General features: G+C 43.4%; 2 protein-coding genes across 2 annotated transcripts; one reads left to right on the top strand and one right to left on the bottom strand.

Annotated features, from left to right (window-relative positions):
• The first annotated feature begins 942 nt into the window (after nucleotides 1-942).
• LOC124000580 (nuclear receptor subfamily 1 group D member 1-like) lies at nucleotides 943-9,330 on the top strand. Its single transcript, XM_046307063.1, has 7 exons — nucleotides 943-1,393; nucleotides 5,074-5,352; nucleotides 5,464-5,697; nucleotides 5,820-6,475; nucleotides 6,597-6,782; nucleotides 6,922-7,132; nucleotides 8,432-9,330. Exons 1-7 carry the CDS (start codon nucleotides 1,333-1,335, stop codon nucleotides 8,626-8,628), a joined length of 1,824 nt encoding a protein of 607 aa, XP_046163019.1. The 5' UTR covers nucleotides 943-1,332; the 3' UTR covers nucleotides 8,629-9,330.
• Nucleotides 9,331-12,580: 3,250 nt separating this feature from the next.
• LOC124000020 lies at nucleotides 12,581-17,652 on the bottom strand. Its single transcript, XM_046306108.1, has 9 exons — nucleotides 17,538-17,652; nucleotides 17,290-17,386; nucleotides 17,026-17,149; nucleotides 16,711-16,868; nucleotides 16,368-16,510; nucleotides 15,882-16,056; nucleotides 15,307-15,446; nucleotides 14,527-14,689; nucleotides 12,581-14,240 (listed from the first exon to the last, which is right to left on the bottom strand). The coding sequence occupies exons 1-9, from the start codon at nucleotides 17,558-17,560 to the stop codon at nucleotides 14,175-14,177; spliced, it is 1,089 nt and encodes a 362-aa protein (XP_046162064.1). The 5' UTR covers nucleotides 17,561-17,652; the 3' UTR covers nucleotides 12,581-14,174.
• Nucleotides 17,653-18,008: the final 356 nt, after the last annotated feature.

Below are 18,008 nucleotides of genomic sequence, written 5' to 3' on the forward strand. Positions count from 1 at the left end.
TAAAAATAAGTTCACAGAATATGTACTGAACATTCAATTTTACCAGGCAGGAAACGTATGGGTTCGTTCACAGAACCAATTGGAAACCACAAACATACGTTCTCACAACTTCCAATGAACCAAATGTGCTACTGTAGCTGCGTATAATGGGAAATAAATGAGATCTTCAGGGGAAGTCGCAGAATTGGGCTAGGTGATCGTTACATGTACCCACAGCAGCACAATGTGGGGGCATGAGGACAATATACACAGAGTAGAATAGAGTGGGGCGCTCTAAACAGTCTGGCAGAAATGGTGCGCATTATATGCAGGCATATCATGTTCCTTTTGATCCTGCAGAGTTTTCCTATTACAAAAACACTGGTTATAAAATGGTAATAAGTAAGGTGTTATGATACTGTCTGCAATTATTTTTGGACAGTTTTATTTTTGTATTCTATACCACCATCACCCCATTCCCATCGCGTGCAATGCTGCCAGAAAAGCTGAATAAAAGCTCATCGTTGTTATTGATCATATTACGATGTTTGAAATGCAATGTTCATCGCTTCACAAAAGGTTGCATTATTATTTTCATTGTATCAAATGAATGTCTGTGGTCACGTCCACATTCCCACCAGACATGAAAAGGGGCGCCCTTTGTGAGCCAGTATATAAAGACACGTCCAATTAGATCCAAATTAGACGCTATTTGAATGATAGATGGAACTTGTGCCATGGCTTTGCGCATTTGGTTATATTAAATATTGTGCATATGTCTGTCCTATCCCCTATAGTTAAAAATGGTAGCGTTAAAATATTATTTCCCCACATTTTTCGTAGCCATTTTAGTAGGAGTTACCATCTCCATGTGCGCATTGGGTTTAAAAGAAAAGCTGATGTGTTCGGAGAAAAAGTGTGTCACTGGGACACGAGGCACTCCCCGGGGGTCACATGGTCCCGTTTTCAGCCCCGTGAGAGCAGGCATGCAGTGCGTCCTCGTTCCTTTCCTAAGGACGAGGGAAACAGAAAAACCAGACCAGCTTGGGAACTGCGGTCAGACCTACACGGATAGAGCCAGTGACAGCATAGACGCTTTTCGTAATTGTTTTCGCTGGCAGTGCTCACAGAGAAGTGTTTAACATTACGCGGGAACTTACCATCCTTTGGTAGTTTATTAACCTTGGTTCTTAAGTATTGTAATGGGTATTCGAACTCAAATAGAGCTTTTATTATAAAGAGGAACATAATGACATCGTTATAACAGAGAAGAGGACCTTATTTTTGCCAAGAACCTAGCCAGAAGGGAATTGATCCTTTCCTAAACTGTTTTCTATTTTCACCGATATCTATATGAATGTTTTGGAGCCCAGGATGGCGACAACAGCAATGGACACAAATAACAACAATACAGGTACATATAATTCAGGATTATCATGTTATGCGTGTCTAATGGGGTTATGTGGTTTACGCATATAGTTTTGGCTACCTGGCTTTTTGGCAGTCTGTTGAAGCTCTTTACATTTAGTTGTTTATCAGTCCGTAATGCTTAAATCAATGATGAGTTGTAATTGTATTGATGTACACCTGTCGATTAAGTAGAGACACTTGTGTATATGGAACTTACGTGGCTGATGGAATCGTCCTTGTGATTCAACACTAGATGGGGGAAAGTTCAATGGGTCTCTGTACAGTTCTCCTCATGCCAAACCTCAGTCCATGGCTGATGAGGCTTGAAGTAGGCCTATTCCTCATAGTGTTTATTTTGAATTCACTGATGATTGTGTGTTATCATGACTGTAGCCTATATATTTATTACCCCAACCGTTCTTCATTAATTGTCATTGTCAAGGTCGAATTACTGGCCACAGTAAAATCAAAATTAAGAAATGTTGTATCGTGGAGTTTGCAATAGCCTATAAGTTATCTAAATATTTAAAGTACTATACATTGTTTGATGGTGTACGTGTGGTAGGTAGAACATCATGGTTTGAGACAGTGCTCTAAAATAGTTCGGGGGAAGTAGGTCATGTAAGGTGGACGGACATCCCTTTGATGCAGACATCCGCGCATGTTTTTTTCCCAATTCACATGGCCCGCCAAGCTAGCCATGTGCGTTTTGTTTTCATTCACCGTTCTCCACCAATCTCCATCCGTATAGAGAGCAAGCTCATTGCATAATTTCTCGTCAGAGTCCCATGGGTGAAGCGGTCTTGGATGCCATGTGTGCACTGCTATTGGATAGCTGGCGGGTGTAATTATTGCGATTCGATCAGGACATCATTCAGTCACGTGTTAGATTGAAACGTGGGACACGAACATTTATGTAAGGCATCATAACTTATTGTTGCTGACATAATTACACAGACATAACCAAATACTTGCAGGGTGATTGGGACATTCCCTTTCGATATCTAAGATGTCCAAAATAACGAGCTTGCCTTTATTATATTATTATTAGGGCAAGGCGATAGTAGGTCTAATAAAGCATTTATAGGTTCATTCATTTGAATATAGGTTCAGAGAAAATACATTTTCAATACATACAATTATATTGTACAGCTACAACATAGCAAAGTGAAAACATAGATAGATGCCAAGCTTTTCAGCTATATTCAGCAAGTATGTTGTAAATGACATTAGGTTATCTAAGGAGTATATTGTGGGAATTGACTGTCTATTAGGTACCATGGATAGCGCCAGGCGGGAGGGAACGTGAGGCTGTCCTAGAAACAGTTGGCGTGTTCCATGGGGGGTGTATTGCCCAGCCAGTCAGTTTGCCAGCCTCGTTGAATAACCTGCTGTTGGAGGAGCGCACGTTGAGTAAGGGCGTGACTAGAATGTATTCCAGCCAGCCTACACTAGTGCTGCTCCTCAAGCAACGCAAGTCTGCAGTCCAACCCGTTTCCATTCCATGACTCTCCCATGCATAGCTTTCGATGAACTATTACATTTCTTTCAAATACCTCACTCTGAATGTATGTTTACTCACTAAGACTAGTTCAATATTCAGAGCTATATCTATTGATGTGTTTTCTTCATTTCACGTTGACTTTACAAGTGTTGGTTTAACATGGCAAGTTATTGATTTGGATACAAAAGCAATCTTATCTTCCACTCACTGATTGGTTATTGTGGATAATACATTATTTGGGGATAGATAGTCAGGAGGTGGAAGACAGAGCAAAGGGAGTGAAAACATGCAGTGGAGAGAGAGGGAGGAGCATTAATACTATAGCACCAGGCAGGACAAGGAAGTGCACGTGTTGTGGTGACACCTGACCCAGTGACCCTATAAGACCTTATGTTCCATTCCACAGTGAATTATGTTTTTCCTCCAGGGCTGCCTGGCTGGCTGGATTCTGAGATTGGAATGTCTCAAAAGGAACAGAACAGACAAACATTCTCTCACTGTTTGTTCAATCAGGAAATTGGAATTCATCCAGTTTTAAATGTCAGGCTCGCAGAAAGAAGTATAGAGTTTGGTTTTGTTAAGCACAAAACAATGATCCCATCCTTCAATAGGCCCCACCCAAACATACAGTAGGTGGGCAGCTTGCCATCAATGCGGGGAAATTAAATCATAAAGACGGTTTAAGGGCATCACAATTAAAGCCTCAACAACACAATAAAATGTCCTGCAAATTACTCCTTAAAACAACACATTATCTCCTCACAAAAACGTATAATCTCCTAACAACAACACATTATCCCCTAACAACAACACAATACAGTTGATCTGGTATTAGAGCACAGGTTAATTGGAGTCAACAGGAAGTGCAGAAAGTCTTGGGCACATGCTTTGTAGATTCGGGTTTCGGCAGGGATGCTGTGTGTGGAAAAGGGCGGGGCACACCATTTGGCATTTTAAAAGCGATTAGCCATTCCTGGTAGCCATGTGCATGGCACCCCCCGGCGACCGGGCACGAGTTGGTGTGTGGGTGGCCAGCTGTGGTGAAACGTGATCCTTGAACGGAACTTGTGAGAATTAGCCTTCACAGCGGGAGAAACTGAGACCGCTGGATTAGAACAAGCAGGAGGGAGAAAGAGAATGAAAGTGAGAGAGGGAGAGGGAGAAGAGAAACAGAGTATGAGCAAAAAAAGAGGGCAGAGGGCAGGGGGTTTGGAGAGAGAATAACAGAGTTTCAAGGAGAGTGTAAAGGGAGAGTTGGAGAGAAAGGGAAGTAGGGCAAGTAAAAGTTGTCAGGACAGTTCCAACAAAGAGAGAGAGAGAGAGAGAGAGAGAGAGAGAGAGAGAGAGAGAGAGAGAGAGAGAGAGAGAGAGAGAGAGAGAGAGAGAGAGAGAGAGAGAGAGAGAGAGAGAGAGAGAGAGAGAGAGAGAGAGAGAGAGAGAGTATCTAAATCCACTCGTGTGGGTGGCTATGTCTGGCCAATGAGACTGCACAACAGCAATAGCACTGTCTGTGCCATTGGGCAGTATCCAAAAAGAATGTGATCATTCTCCATGCTGCAATGGCTTCTTCTGTAATGTCAAGAATGTTCTGTAGGTGATGCTTGCTCACGTGGTACAACCCACACAGGACAATCTTGCCCTTATGGCTTCCTATAAAATGTACTCTGTGGTCAAGGCCTCTGTTTTGGAAAGAGTGGTGACCACATCTGAACTAGAAAAATAAACAGAAAGCCAGTCAGGGCAGCATTTCCTGCCAACATTTCCTGGAAAGCAGTGTTTTCTTCCCAGCCACTTGTCCTCTTGGACTCTCCGCAGTCACTCTGTCACTATGGTTATCATAACATTGCCACGGTTTCCTTCCATAATTGTCCTGGGTAGCTTCGGGACCATTTGGAATGTATAGAATTATACAAAGTTGCAGCCGCTCCCACGTTTTTTTGTCAATGAACATGAATGGCCGCAATATCAATCCTAACCAGTGGGCGTCCTCTCTCCAACCCTCTTCCTCTTTACCTCCTCTGTTTTAGTTTCCATCGGTCCTCACTGGCAGTTGACTGATATCCAATGGTTAGAGTGTCAAAGAACAGAGCACTAAATGTGACCAATTAAATTATCTCACTGTTTTTAAACCTCGCATCCATTCTAACAAGCAGTCCTCCCGCTCTTTCTTTTGTCGCCAGGGGGCGTAATCTCCTACATCGGCTCCAGTGGCTGCTCACCGAACCGCACCAGCCCAGTGTCTGTGTACAGCGAGAACTCCTTTGGAGCCTCCTTCCCTCCCTCCCCCAACGGCTCCCAGGGCTTCTCCAATGCCTACTCCAGCAGTGGCAGCTCCAGCTCCTCCAATGGTGATGATGGCAACTCCTCTTCCGGCTCCGGAGGGTCCCCAAGGCTTAGGGGTCGTAATGACAGCAGCATTTCTCGCTGCTCCCCCAGCAAGTCCGTGGCAAGCCTTACCAGTGAGTAGACCCCCATACCAGAACCCCAATACTTTATATGAATCCAGATTGTGCACCCCTATCTGTCATTCCTGGAACTACAGCTTTAAGTCCTCTTTATGTTTGTAACAGAACTGAATGGGATGGTGCTGCTGTGTAAAGTGTGTGGAGACGTCGCCTCAGGCTTCCACTATGGGGTCCATGCCTGTGAGGGCTGCAAGGGATTCTTCCGACGCAGTATCCAGCAGAACATCCAGTACAAAAAGTGCCTGAAGAACGAAACCTGCACCATCATGAGGATTAACCGCAACCGCTGCCAGCAGTGCCGCTTCAAAAAGTGTCTGTCCGTGGGCATGTCCCGCGATGGTAAGTACAGCTTCATATGCTAAAACATGACACATGCAGCCACAAAAAAGGTTTAATAGTTCTACTACACTCTCATCCCTGTTACTGCTGTTGACTCAACATGTCTCTTTCTCTCTCCCCAGCTGTTCGCTTTGGCAGAATACCCAAGCGTGAGAAGCAGCGCATGCTGGCAGAGATGCAGAGCACCATGAACAGCATGAACAACATGCAAAACGAGTTCCAGCTGGCCAGCCTGACTCACAACTCTCCCCCTTCTCCCACTTCCTCTTCTCCCTGCCCGGGTCTGACTGTGGCACTCCAGCCCCAGGCCCTGCCTTTTGCCCCTTCCCCCTCTCTTCCAGTACAAGCCCCTGCTTCCCCTCTGCCCCCACCATCCAACCAAAGCCCGCCACTGTTGGCCAGCTCTCCACCCCTGTGCCCCAGCCCTGGGGTGGACTGCACCATAACGGCTATTGCCCGGGCGCACCGTGAGACCTTTGTTTACGCCCACGACAAGCTGGGCGATTCTGCGAGATTGCATAACGGAGAGGTGGACAACTGGGGCTCAAACTACTGTCCTGCTGGCTACCACCAGAACAGCACCAACACAATCTACCACCACAACAACAACGTGGCCCTCCAGAACCATGGCTTCCTGGCCATGTCTGACAGACATCACCAGAACAACGGCAAGCAGTTCCACAACAGCAACCTGTTCGGGAGCCACCAAAGCATTGAGACTAGCAGCGTCCCCCAGGGCCAGAACTTCCAATGGAAAAACCACAAGGACATTGTGCTGGTGAGTCACTGAACAGAACAGCAACATAGAAAAGATCTTGATGTCAAAGATTGTCAATAATAGTGGCAAGTAGTCATAGCATATAGGAAAATGCTGATTACGGTTCTCCTCGGTCCTCCAGGCATGTCCAATGAACATGTTCCCCCAAGCCGAACCAAACAAGACCCCCCAGGAAATCTGGGAGGACTTCTCGCTCAGCTTCACGCCGGCTGTGCGTGAGGTGGTGGAGTTTGCAAAGCACATTCCAGGGTTCAGTGCACTCTCCGAGAACGACCAAGTCACCCTGCTCAAGGCCGGCACCTTTGAGGTAGACATCCGTGAAATGTGTGCAAACAGATATGCAAAGAAACTTCATACAGTGATAAACAAAAATACTCACAGCTGTACTGTATTGAGAAGATACAATGACTCAACACCCACTCACTTTTCCATTGCTTCTGTTACAGGTCTTGATGGTGCGCTTTGCCTCCCTCTTCAACGTGAAGGAGCAGACTGTCACCTTCATCTCGGGTACCACCTACAGCCTGGAGGCACTGAAGGGAATGGGCATGGGAGGCCTGCTAGGCACCATGTTTGAATTCAGCGAGAAGCTCAACTCCCTAGAGCTCACAGCCGAGGAGCTGGGTCTCTTCACCGCTGTAGTGCTAGTGTCTGCAGGTAAGAACAATGAGAAGCCTTATTATTTACTTTAACAACCTATTTAAGCAGTTAGAGCTCAAGTACTGTACTTGTCCTGCCAGTAAATCACCATGACCAATGTTCCCACGGGACTGCCGCTCAGAAGAAATAACAGCCCGCGCAGAGAAGCGTGAGATTGAACTTCACTCAACTTTCTAGAGTTTCCCCCCTTAGTTAACACCATCAACGTTTCCATTTACTGTGGGAATTGTGATGGAATCAAATAAATATTAGCCATTATAAATGCAACATACCGAAACTAAACAAACTATGCAAGACTTAGTATGCAAAATTAACTATGCAAGAGATTTTGTTGTAGGCAGAACGCATCGGAGTAGGATTCTATTGCATTGACATGCACAACTCAGCTCATACTCTACACAGACCGGTGTGGCATAACCAATCAGAAATGCAGTAGGCCTATATGCAAATAGACCATTGCCATATATGGATCTGTGCCATTCACTTTGAACTGGACTGTGTTAACAGCATGAGCAGTCAAGAGTAGATGCGCTTGTTTTGAGGACAAAGCAAGAGCTGCATGCAGCCACGTGTGTACATTTGTTCATATCCTTTGATAGTTAAGGAGTTATTAGCCCAGTTATAGATCATATGTATTCAGCAATGGGGGAGTGAATGCTTCCTACAAGAGCACAAACCATGTACATTTCTAGACATCTTTAAAGAGGGATTTGGATAAATAACTTTTTTTTTGTCTTAAAGGAGCAGTGTTGTATTTTGAGAGAGTCTTAAATAAGCTAAGTAGCCTATAGGCAGTAGCATCATTTGTCTGATTCTCTGTAATATTTTGGAAAGTGGTTTCATCAAACAACACCACAACATTTTCAGTCAAGCAATGCAATTTGGCCTACATTGAACACCACACATAGGCTGCTACTTTAGGCTGAATGATAGAACAGCCATTTCCATGTTAAAATGTTATGGAATGCATTTTTTCCGTTGTTTTTGATGGGAGTCCATTCTCGTAGGCCTACATTATTATCAAATAGCCACAGTAGCCTACTTGACCACTGTCTGACACTGTTACTTAAAGCGGATACAGCCTCAGTGTTCCCAGTAAATGCGAGCTGGAAGTTGCACAGAATTTTCACAATGTTGAAGTTTGCGCTCAGCAGACCTGAAATTTGCTAAGCACCGAAAAAATTGATGGGGAACATTGAATCTTCAAAAATCACTCACTGTTATGGCATAGTAATGGTCTGTCCTAAAGTGTTAAGTAGTCTAACGGTGCTCTCTTTCCTCTCTGTCCTCTTTCAGATCGCTCAGGCATCGAGAACCTCAACTCTGTGGAGCTGCTTCAGGAGTCTCTGATCAGAGTGCTGCGTGCCCTGGTCAGCAAGAGCAACCCCTGCGACGCCTCTCGCTTCACCAAGCTGCTGCTCAAGATGCCCGACCTGCGCACACTCAACAACATGCACTCAGAGAAGCTGCTGTCCTTCCGCATCGACGTATAAGACTGTCACCACTGATGACAAGAAAACCCGTTTTGGACTCGTCGCCCATCTCCACCTCACGGACAGTGGTGGTTGGGCGGCTAAGGGGCGGGGCAAGTTGGGGGAGGTGACAGGGGATCTGATTCCGTCAGCTCGCTTGCTCCCTTCAGGGACACCCGCCTCCGAGTTGACTGATGTGCGCATCAGCCAATGACATGACCAAAAGACAGTGATTGACAACTGATAGGGATAAGGCCAATAGACCCATGGAGAGTAGGGAGACAAAGCCCTCTACATAAATTATTTTTGGAGGTTGGGGTGGTCACAGCTCAAAACTGCCCAGAACAAGTGCCCCCTCTACACCAGCCGGTCTGAGGGGGCCAGAGACCATTTGTCGGTTGAGCTGAACCAAAATCAGCAATTGGGCCTTACTACTATGTCCAACTAGGCCTGGTTCCTTCCAAGAGTCTGTTAGATGCATTTTAAAGCCATCTGCTCTGTTTTATCATGACTGTAAATGATTAGTTAAATATGTGCAGTGTTGTAAACTTAATCATATTCCAAACTGAGTTTGTACAAATTTGTATATATCTAGCTACAAACGTCAATAAGCTTACTTGAAATGTTTGAAAAATGTGTATAATATATATATTTTTTTGTTAAGATGAAATTCTCTAATGCTCATAGTTATAAATGTGTGGGTACAAATGTGTAAAATACAAATGGAGTGTATGCATACAAAAAATAACATACAGAACTGTATTTAAAAAATGTTTTATGTAATGAAGGCATTATACAAAAAAAATACTTATTTGAATTCCTTTGTGTGATCTTTTTCTGTAGTACCGATTTTGTTATTCTATATCTGTCTGTGACTGGGTTGGAGAGACCTAGCTCACCTAGCTTTTAGAGGGCTGTGCTATGTAATCAGTAAGCCACAGGTCACCCACGTCACAACACTCACTGAGGATGCTGACACAACACTAAAGTGGGAATAACAGTTCGTACTGACCAATGCCAAGGCTGTACATTTGCTTGGATTAGGTCTTAATTATAGAATACATTTCAGATTTGAGTAAACCAGTGCACTTTGACCTTGTGATTAATTTATTTGAAAGGACATGCTGACAGTAATTTTTTTATTTCACCTTTATATAACCAGGTTGGCCAGTTGAGAACAAGTTCTCATTTACAACTGCGACCTGGCCAAGATAAAGCAGTAGCCCCATCAATAGTAACAGATTATTGCTGTACCTCAATGTCTTGTCTATAATTATTTCACAGAACACACTACAAGCAGGTGTACATCTTCCACTCAAAACATTTCTCATGTTCCTGTTTTGTTTCCGCATCCCGTCATGACCACAACCACAAAGTAGTGTTCCGCATTGTAGCCAATATTCAAATATACTGTAGCTAACCAAAATGCAGAATTGTTGAGCGCTATCTGCCCGGTAATTGTTACCAAGTAAAGGTATGACACTAGTGCTCGGATGAAAAACATACTGAATGTAAAGACAATAATTTGGTTAGCAAAAGTCAATGAACTACAGTCCTGCAGACAAATCGTAGGTTAGAAGCTGGATTATGTAATAATTATGTATGGGTAAGAACATTTCCATGGACACAAGGTTCTCATTAATGAGAGCAATTTGTAATATACTGTACATACAGCGCATTTGGAAAGTATTCAGACCCCTAGACTTTTTCCACATTTTTGTTACAGCCTTAATCAAAATCTACATACAATACCACAATGACAAAGCAAAACCAGGTTGAGAATTTTTTGCAATTTTGTTTATTTGTAAACCTGGAAATATCACATTTACATAAGAATTCAGACCCTTTACGTAGTACTTTCTTGAAGCACCTTTGGCAGCAATTACAGTCTCTTTGGTATGTTGCTACAAGCAAAGCACACCTGTATTTGGGGAGATTCTCCCATTCTTCTCTGAAGATCCTTTCAAGCTCTGTGATGTTGGATGGGGAGCATCGCTGCACAGCTATTTTCAGGTCTCTCCAGAGATGTTATATGAGGTTCAAGTCCGGGCTTTGACTGGGTCTCAAGGACATTGGGACTTGTTCCGAAGCCACTCCTGCGTTGTCTTGGCTGTGTGCTTACGTCGTTGTCCTGTTGGGAATTGAACATTCGCCCTAGTCTGAGGTCCTGAGCGCTCTGGAGCAGGTTTTTATTCAAGGATCTTTGTACTTTGCTCTGTGCATCTTTACCTCGATCCTGACAAGTGTCCCAGACCATGCAGCTGAAAAATATCCCCACAGCATGATGCTGCCACCACCATGCTTCAACATAGGGATGGTGGCATGTTTCCTCCAGACATGACGCTTGGCATTCAGGCCAAAGAGTTCAATCTTGGTTTCATCAGACCAGAGAATCTTTTTCCATGGTCAGAGTCCTTTGGGTGCCTTTAGGCAAATTCCAAGTAGGCTGTTGTGTGCCTTGTACTGAGGATTGGCTTCCGTCTGGCCACTCTACCATAAAGGCCTCATTGATAGAGTGCTGCAGAAATGGTTGTCCTTCTGGAAGGTTCTCCCATCTCCACAGAGGAACACCGGAGCCCTGTCAGAGTGACCAGCGGGTTCTTGGACACCTCCCTGACCAAGTCCCTTCTCCCCCGATTGCTCAGTTTGGCCGGGCGGCCAGCTCTAGGAAGAGTCTTTGTGGTTCCAAATTTCTTCCATTTAAGAATGATGTAGGCCAGGGTGTTCTTTGGGACCTTCAGGTTTTTGCTCTGACATGCACTGTCAACTGTGGGACCTTATATAGACAAGCATGTGCCATTCCAAATCATGTCAAATCAACTGAATATACCAATGGTGGACTCCAATCAAGTTGTAGAGACATCAAGGATGATCAATGGAAACAGGATGCACCTGAGCTCAATTTTGAGTCTCATAGCAAAGGGTCTGAATACTAATGTAAGTAAGGTATAGTTTAAAATGTTTTTTAATACATTTGCAAAAATGTCTAAAAACCTGTTTTTGCTTTGTCATTAAGGGGTATTGTGTAGATTGATTAAGAACATGTTTGTTTATCCATTTTAGAATAAGGCTGCAACATAACAATTTGGAAAAAGTCAAGAGGTCTGAATACTATCCGAATGCACTATAACTGTTAAACACCTCTATAACATAAACAAGTAATTGTCTGTTTAAAACTGCCCTAGGGAAAGCTAGGGAGCTCCCAGTGACTAGACACGGGTATTACTGGGGACAAAAACAAAGTACGACTGATGCTGATTGGTGAGACTACTGTATCACATTGAAGACAGAAAAACAAGATCCCTTTCACTTGCGTCCACAGTGGAGTGGAATCTGATCTATGAAAAGGATTATCAAACCACCCAACCCCAAAGTGAGGAGGAGAATGTAACCTAATAACTGCAGAAGCTGCTGCACACTTGGATCAGAAGTGTGTCAAACCGTTCACATAAGCAACTTTTCACAGCTCCGACATTGGCCCCGCCTGCTGCATCCCAGGTAGCCAATTGATAGTCAGCAGGTGAGGAATGAGGAACGAAGCATGAAGCAGGGAGGTTAACTGTGACAGTGTGAAAAACGAGGGAGAGCAGGCTCTCAAGTTGAAGTGCCAAGTAGCTCAGACAAACCACCAAAGGGCATGTCTTTTCAAGAATACGAGAGCAGGTTGTCAACAGCTTGTACGTTAAGTTACAAAGTCAGGTGGAAAGAAATATAACATTACCTGTGGAAGCCATTGAAGACCCATCTCAGATCTCAGGCCATTTCTCTTCAGGCTTTTGACAGCTTTCAGGGTTGACTTTATCCAGAGCCATAGGCTCTGTCTGTCAACCCATAGATTATCTAACCACATGCTGTCAGCCTACAGGGAGCAAAATAATGTACAGTGTACATAGTTACTACTCTAGTAGTTATAGGGGTGCTGATGACTAGAAGAGCATACACTTTGATAAAGAAATAAAACTTGCACTCTTCATTCGTCACAATGTGATTTATTTATTTTCCACCTTTTCTTTAAGTCTAAATATGAAGAAAACCAAAAACATTTTCACCAAAATCGTATGTTATTTATTTACATGCGAGTCGTAATATTGTTACAACAATACATAGACAAGACAACAGATACAGCTAGAAGACAAAACAGAGCAACATTAGATAGTTATGAGATATTTACTAGGGATGTGCAGCTCTCCCTTCATGAATGATTCGATACGCATCTAGATAGCTACATGGGCTATGATATGATACAGGAACGATATGTTTAAAGTCTTAAATGATTCGGTTTGATTAGGGGAATGAATTGATGCGATTTGTTTCTATTTAGTATTTTTGTCGTTGTATGAACACATTATTTTTCAATTTAAAAATAATATCTGCTAATGATTAGAGCTCAGGAGCTGGGCCTATCTGAGCTGGATCTTTCTGAGATTACTTCCATAAGCTGAGAGTTCCTCTGCTAGTGATTGTGTGTCAATATCAATGATATAGGCACATGAGCTGAGCCATAGGGCAGACTGAGCATCTACCACTCCACTATCATCAGATTAGGGCAATTTATGCTTTTTGTCCCCCCAGTTTTTAAAAACAAATCTGCAATTACCGTCACCCACTCATTAATTTGTCATTTTTGCAGATAAAACATGTTGAGCTTGTACTAGGTCAATATTTATCTTCACAAATTAGCATGGCATTTAATATAATGTAGCATTGGATTTTAACAGTTTCAAAAGCAAATGGTTTAGACCGTTTGGAATTTTATGGAGCTTATTCTGCTCTGACCAATGTGTGTGACCATGCGCAGCTCTCAAAAATGATTGAGGGCCTTTATGAAATGACCCCATTCATGTAGAAATGACCAAATGCACTGACTGTTTAAAAAAAATAAAAAATACACAATCTATTATGGTGACCTGAACAATCTAAAAATCGGAATGATTGAAAACGCCAATCAGCAGTTCGATGCGAGGTGTGTCCAATCCGATAGACTACACAACTCCAGTAAAAAAAAACTATTATACATAGCATTTGGTAACAATGTCCCAGCAAATTACATTGGTTGTCACTCAACTAATAAACCCTATGATGACATTGTGAAAGCCATTTTCAAAGCATCTGAATGCTGAAGGTGCCGCGCTGATGTACGAACAGCCTATTGGAACAGGGATAGGCCTACCTCTAGTTGGCGCATGCAGCTGTCTCTACCTGCACTGTGCTCACAATTATCCGACAGTCATACACAGTTACATACATAAAAGTTCAATAGCCTACTGAACTAAAGGAGGACGCATTAACTCAGTCATAACACATAAGAGGTATTTTTGGAATAAAACAATGAGTGAAAAACACCAGTGAACTGACGATTGTAACATTTGAATCAGTTCTGACCGACGCACACTTACATTTAGATTGGTTTGGGCTCCTGCACTAGTATCTTAAAACATTTGAACCAGGACCGATGCATCAGTAAATTGTTACATTCCTAATATTTACATATTACAGAGGCAAGAGCGCCATTTAGTGATCATGGAGAGAAACAGCCACTTCCTCTGTGTAGACTAGAGAGAGGATGGTCAGACGTTCGGACTGGAGGAGAGGAACTCCAGCCACTCTCTCAGAGAGAGGGTCTTCTGGGGAGGCTGCAAATTCAAACAACATGTCTCACATTGTAACGGAATGGAATGTAAAAATCAATATCACTTACGTGGTTGTTTGTAGCTGTGGATTTCCAATTTTAAGGGGATCTCCAAAAGAAATACTGAACCCAGAGGGTAAATAACTTCAAGAACAAAATAATTAATGTTTAAGGGTAGATAACTAGAAGGGCAAGGACAGTGCTCCATCTTTGCTAAAAAGGTGTTTGCTAATACCATTTCAATGGGATTCAATACATCAATAAACAGGTAATGGCGATGGACGTTTTACCTGTAGGACAGCATTGTCGACCAGTTCTCCGTCCCTGCGTACAGAGATGAGTGTAGCTGTGCCTCTGGAGGGGTAGCCCTCCTCCACCCTCAGGTTACACACAGTAGAGGCAGTCTTCAGGAACACGAGCAGTCTCTGGCCTGGACGCCAGTCTATGGCAAACCTACACACAGGAGAAATACTCACCATGTCAAACACAGGTGTTAAAGAATGAAATCGTCATCACGTGCCATTGTGTTTGGAATATGAAAATGTCCACAGATACGAATAAGGTCTCACAGACTAATTCTTGCTTAGAAGTGTTGGAGTATAAGCAATATTATGAACATAAAGTGTTCTAGTGTGATTGAGAATGCATTGGAAAAGGTACTCAATATTGGCTGGCAACTTCTACTCACCTTCAGTAGAACTGAGTAGTTCAGAATACTGAAGATATTCTGTCAGGGGTCATTAAAAACAATCTTTGTTGGGTTCGTAGCTGAGCAAGTTATGGTTGTTGAGTGCTACTCCACGTTTTAGTTTGCAGAAATTGCTCAGTTTGAGTGTGTTGATCTGATCGACTGTATACATTGGTTTTTGTAAGTGTGTGTGTCTTAATGAGCCCTCTCCAAGAGAGGCAGTGGGATATAGTCTGACGGCTGCTTCAGATAATGTGGTAATGCCATTCAAACAGCAACAGGATTCGATCTCAGAAAGAAACATCATTCCACTTTATCATTGAACATCAAGGGTCTCGCTTCTATCATCACTGACTGATCTTTGTAGGCACCGTGTGTGTACCTGGAATGCAGGGCCTGAATCTCAGCCAGCATCTCTCCCTGGCTGGTGTAGCACTGCATGACCTCCAGCATGGCAGCACTGAGATGAGAAAGGCAACCCTTCATTGACACCTCTAACAGCCCTGCAATACCCTGATACACCTAGAAGGAGGGAGAGAGGGACAAAGTGGGGGTTGTGACTAATGGTGGCAAAGAATGTTATTTTCTCAATAGGTGCCAAAAACAGATAAATAATGTAGACAGATATCTTACTTGGCTACATCTAACAATGATTCCCATCTAGAACACAATGAATACAAAGGGGCTCAGGGGGAGCTAAGGAGAAGAGGTGTAGGAACTAGGATGGAACCGGACCAGGAGCTATGGAAAATATGTGTAAGGACCAGAAACCAAACCAGGAGTGTATTAATTTGTCGCGTAGCAAAATGTTTTGCCATGGAAACCGATTACTCGAAACTGAAAACTTTAAGCAACTAAAACAAGAGTTTGTATTGGACAAATTCAAGAAGGTCCCTATACATTTTGTTTGGTTCCTAATGAATACCACCCAGGTCGGAGGTCAGCTGTATTGTTTACCTGGAGGTGGAAGTGGTCATCAGGGCTCCAAGTGACAGTCAGTCTGAGGGGCTCCAGCTGGCCAGAGGTGGACCCACAGGAGCGGGGCCTCAGTTCCACACACAGCTCTGAGGACCCCACCGACAGCAGCCTACACTGCATCACCCCCTGTGTCTCCTCCACATAGCCCTGCAGGCTGGTTGACAGGAGACAGAGTTGAGTATGGACTGGAGCAGTGCAATCAGGTGCCCACCCTCGTTTGGAATTACCAAGGGGCTAGGTTAGGGGTTCTGGTTTGATTTTAGACTGGGGAAAATCTAAATGTTTGTCTTTCTCACATTCATTATGAAATGGGACATTGAATGAGAGTTCTAATACCGGAGTGAACAATATGGAAGTGTGGTAGCTCAAAACTAAAATCAAAGCAAATTAGTGGAGGTGGGAGAGTAGAAATAGGACGTCTCTGCAAGGATGTATGATTGGTGGATAGCGCTGCTTGTCACTCACGCGTCTCTCAGGTGCTGCCAGTCAGCCGAGCGGTCCAGTGTGGCGTCGGTCTCCGCCCTCAGCTGGGCCAGCTGCCCCTCACACACACGCAAGGCATTGTAGGCTGTCTGGAGAGACTCCCCCATCTGCAGGCTGAGATCTTTCTATGGGAGAGATATGGAAAGACATCACATATCCAAAAAATGGCAAAGGACTGATAAAGTAACCAAACAAAAGACCATGTCCGCTGAAAGTCTGCAAATTGTGACAGGACCGTTGCTTTCTTTTAAAAAATTGGCAAGTCACCGTACAGACTAAAGGGTGTGTGTGTCCCCGTGAGAACGCATCATTAGTGCACGTATACCTTATTTTCTAGTGCTGTGACCAGGTTTGTCAGTCGGTCCCGTTTGTGGTGCAGTTTGTCCATCATGTCCCGTAAGGTGCTAATGAGTGCCTCCACCTCCTGGACACCCTCTTTATATTCACTCTTCAGGACCTTCCAGCGGCTGTGAGCCTCATTGCCTGTACACAGAAGACCAGTCATTTCCAAAAGTACTACAAAAGGGGATCTCCCCGACCCCTCGGAGTACTATTAAGTGGTAATAAGAGGCCATGGAAGTAGGGATATCTTGAGTGGCATTATTGCTGATTATGTGTTGGGTGTGTATCTGTGTGTTACCGGGGTTTGGGGGGCATGGTTCATTAAACAGCTGGTCAGTTGTCTCCAGTCTCTCCAGAAGCTGCATCATGTCATCAAGCACAAACAACTGTCTGCCCAAAATCTTCTGTTTACTACGACTCTCCTGAACAACACAGATAGTACTTATAAATGTAATTAACGCAAATGCATATATTTTTCTTTGACCAACTCCAACATTTTTGACGAGTTGTTTGGCCAAGCATTTCAAAGTGTCTAAAGTAGGTGAGGTGTTAACCTACTCACAGATAGGTAGGGCACCATCAACTCCGCTTCCCCACCCTTCTGATGCTCTGCCCCATCGTACAAATCCAAATGTACATGGTCGCATCTTTCAAGCAACCTGAAAACGATGGTTCAGAGTCAAACTAAGAAAAGCTAGTTAACGTTAACCGCGATTCATAATTTGACGAAAGGCACTATATTACGGAATAGGGTTGAAATATACATCGCATACGATTATTCAATTTGATAAAAATGCTTAAGGAACTTACGCTTGAACAGCCTCAGTAGCCATTCTGGTTTTCAAAATTCAGATACCGCTCTTCAACGTGTAATGTGATTGGATAGATTATTGTCCAATTGGGTTGAAAGTAGGTCCTGCGTCATGTAAAAGGGAGCGGCTTCTTTCATAGCCATAAAAGGCAACATTTATAAGAAAATCTATGTAAAAGCATAGAAATGGTCTGCTTTTTCATACGTTTCCTGACCGGTAAAACTGAAAGGTTTTAAACGTTCTGAGAACAGAAGTGAACATTTAGCTTGTTCTGAGAACGTTCATTTTTAGGTTGCAGGCAGGTTCTGACAATGTTTTTGAATGGTTTCTGAAAGTTTTCCTGGGAAGATATACTAACGTTCTGAGGCTGGAAATTATAAGTTATTTGGAGGTTTTAAATAACTTAACTTTCACTTGATATTTTAATAACACTTTTAATAACACTGCTAGCTCAGTTTGGGTTAACTGG

This window comes from Oncorhynchus gorbuscha, linkage group LG16 (assembly GCF_021184085.1).
Source record: "Oncorhynchus gorbuscha isolate QuinsamMale2020 ecotype Even-year linkage group LG16, OgorEven_v1.0, whole genome shotgun sequence".
Lineage (NCBI taxonomy): Eukaryota > Metazoa > Chordata > Actinopteri > Salmoniformes > Salmonidae > Oncorhynchus > Oncorhynchus gorbuscha.

Excerpts from the sequence above, each read along its gene's own strand:
- LOC124000580 (XM_046307063.1), top strand. The coding sequence starts at position 1,333 with ATGAATGTTTTGGAGCCCAGGATGGCGACAACAGCAATGGACACAAAT. Across the intron at positions 1,394-5,073 it reads CACAAATAACAACAATACAG|GGGGCGTAATCTCCTACATC; the intron begins GTACATATAATT and ends TTTTGTCGCCAG. Across the intron at positions 5,698-5,819 it reads CGTGGGCATGTCCCGCGATG|CTGTTCGCTTTGGCAGAATA; the intron begins GTAAGTACAGCT and ends CTCTCTCCCCAG.
- LOC124000020 (XM_046306108.1), bottom strand. The coding sequence starts at position 17,560 with ATGGCTACTGAGGCTGTTCAAGC. Across the intron at positions 17,150-17,289 it reads TGATGGTGCCCTACCTATCT|GAGAGTCGTAGTAAACAGAA; the intron begins GTGAGTAGGTTA and ends TGTGTTGTTCAG. Across the intron at positions 14,690-15,306 it reads ATTCAGGCCCTGCATTCCAG|GTTTGCCATAGACTGGCGTC; the intron begins GTACACACACGG and ends TCCTGTGTGTAG.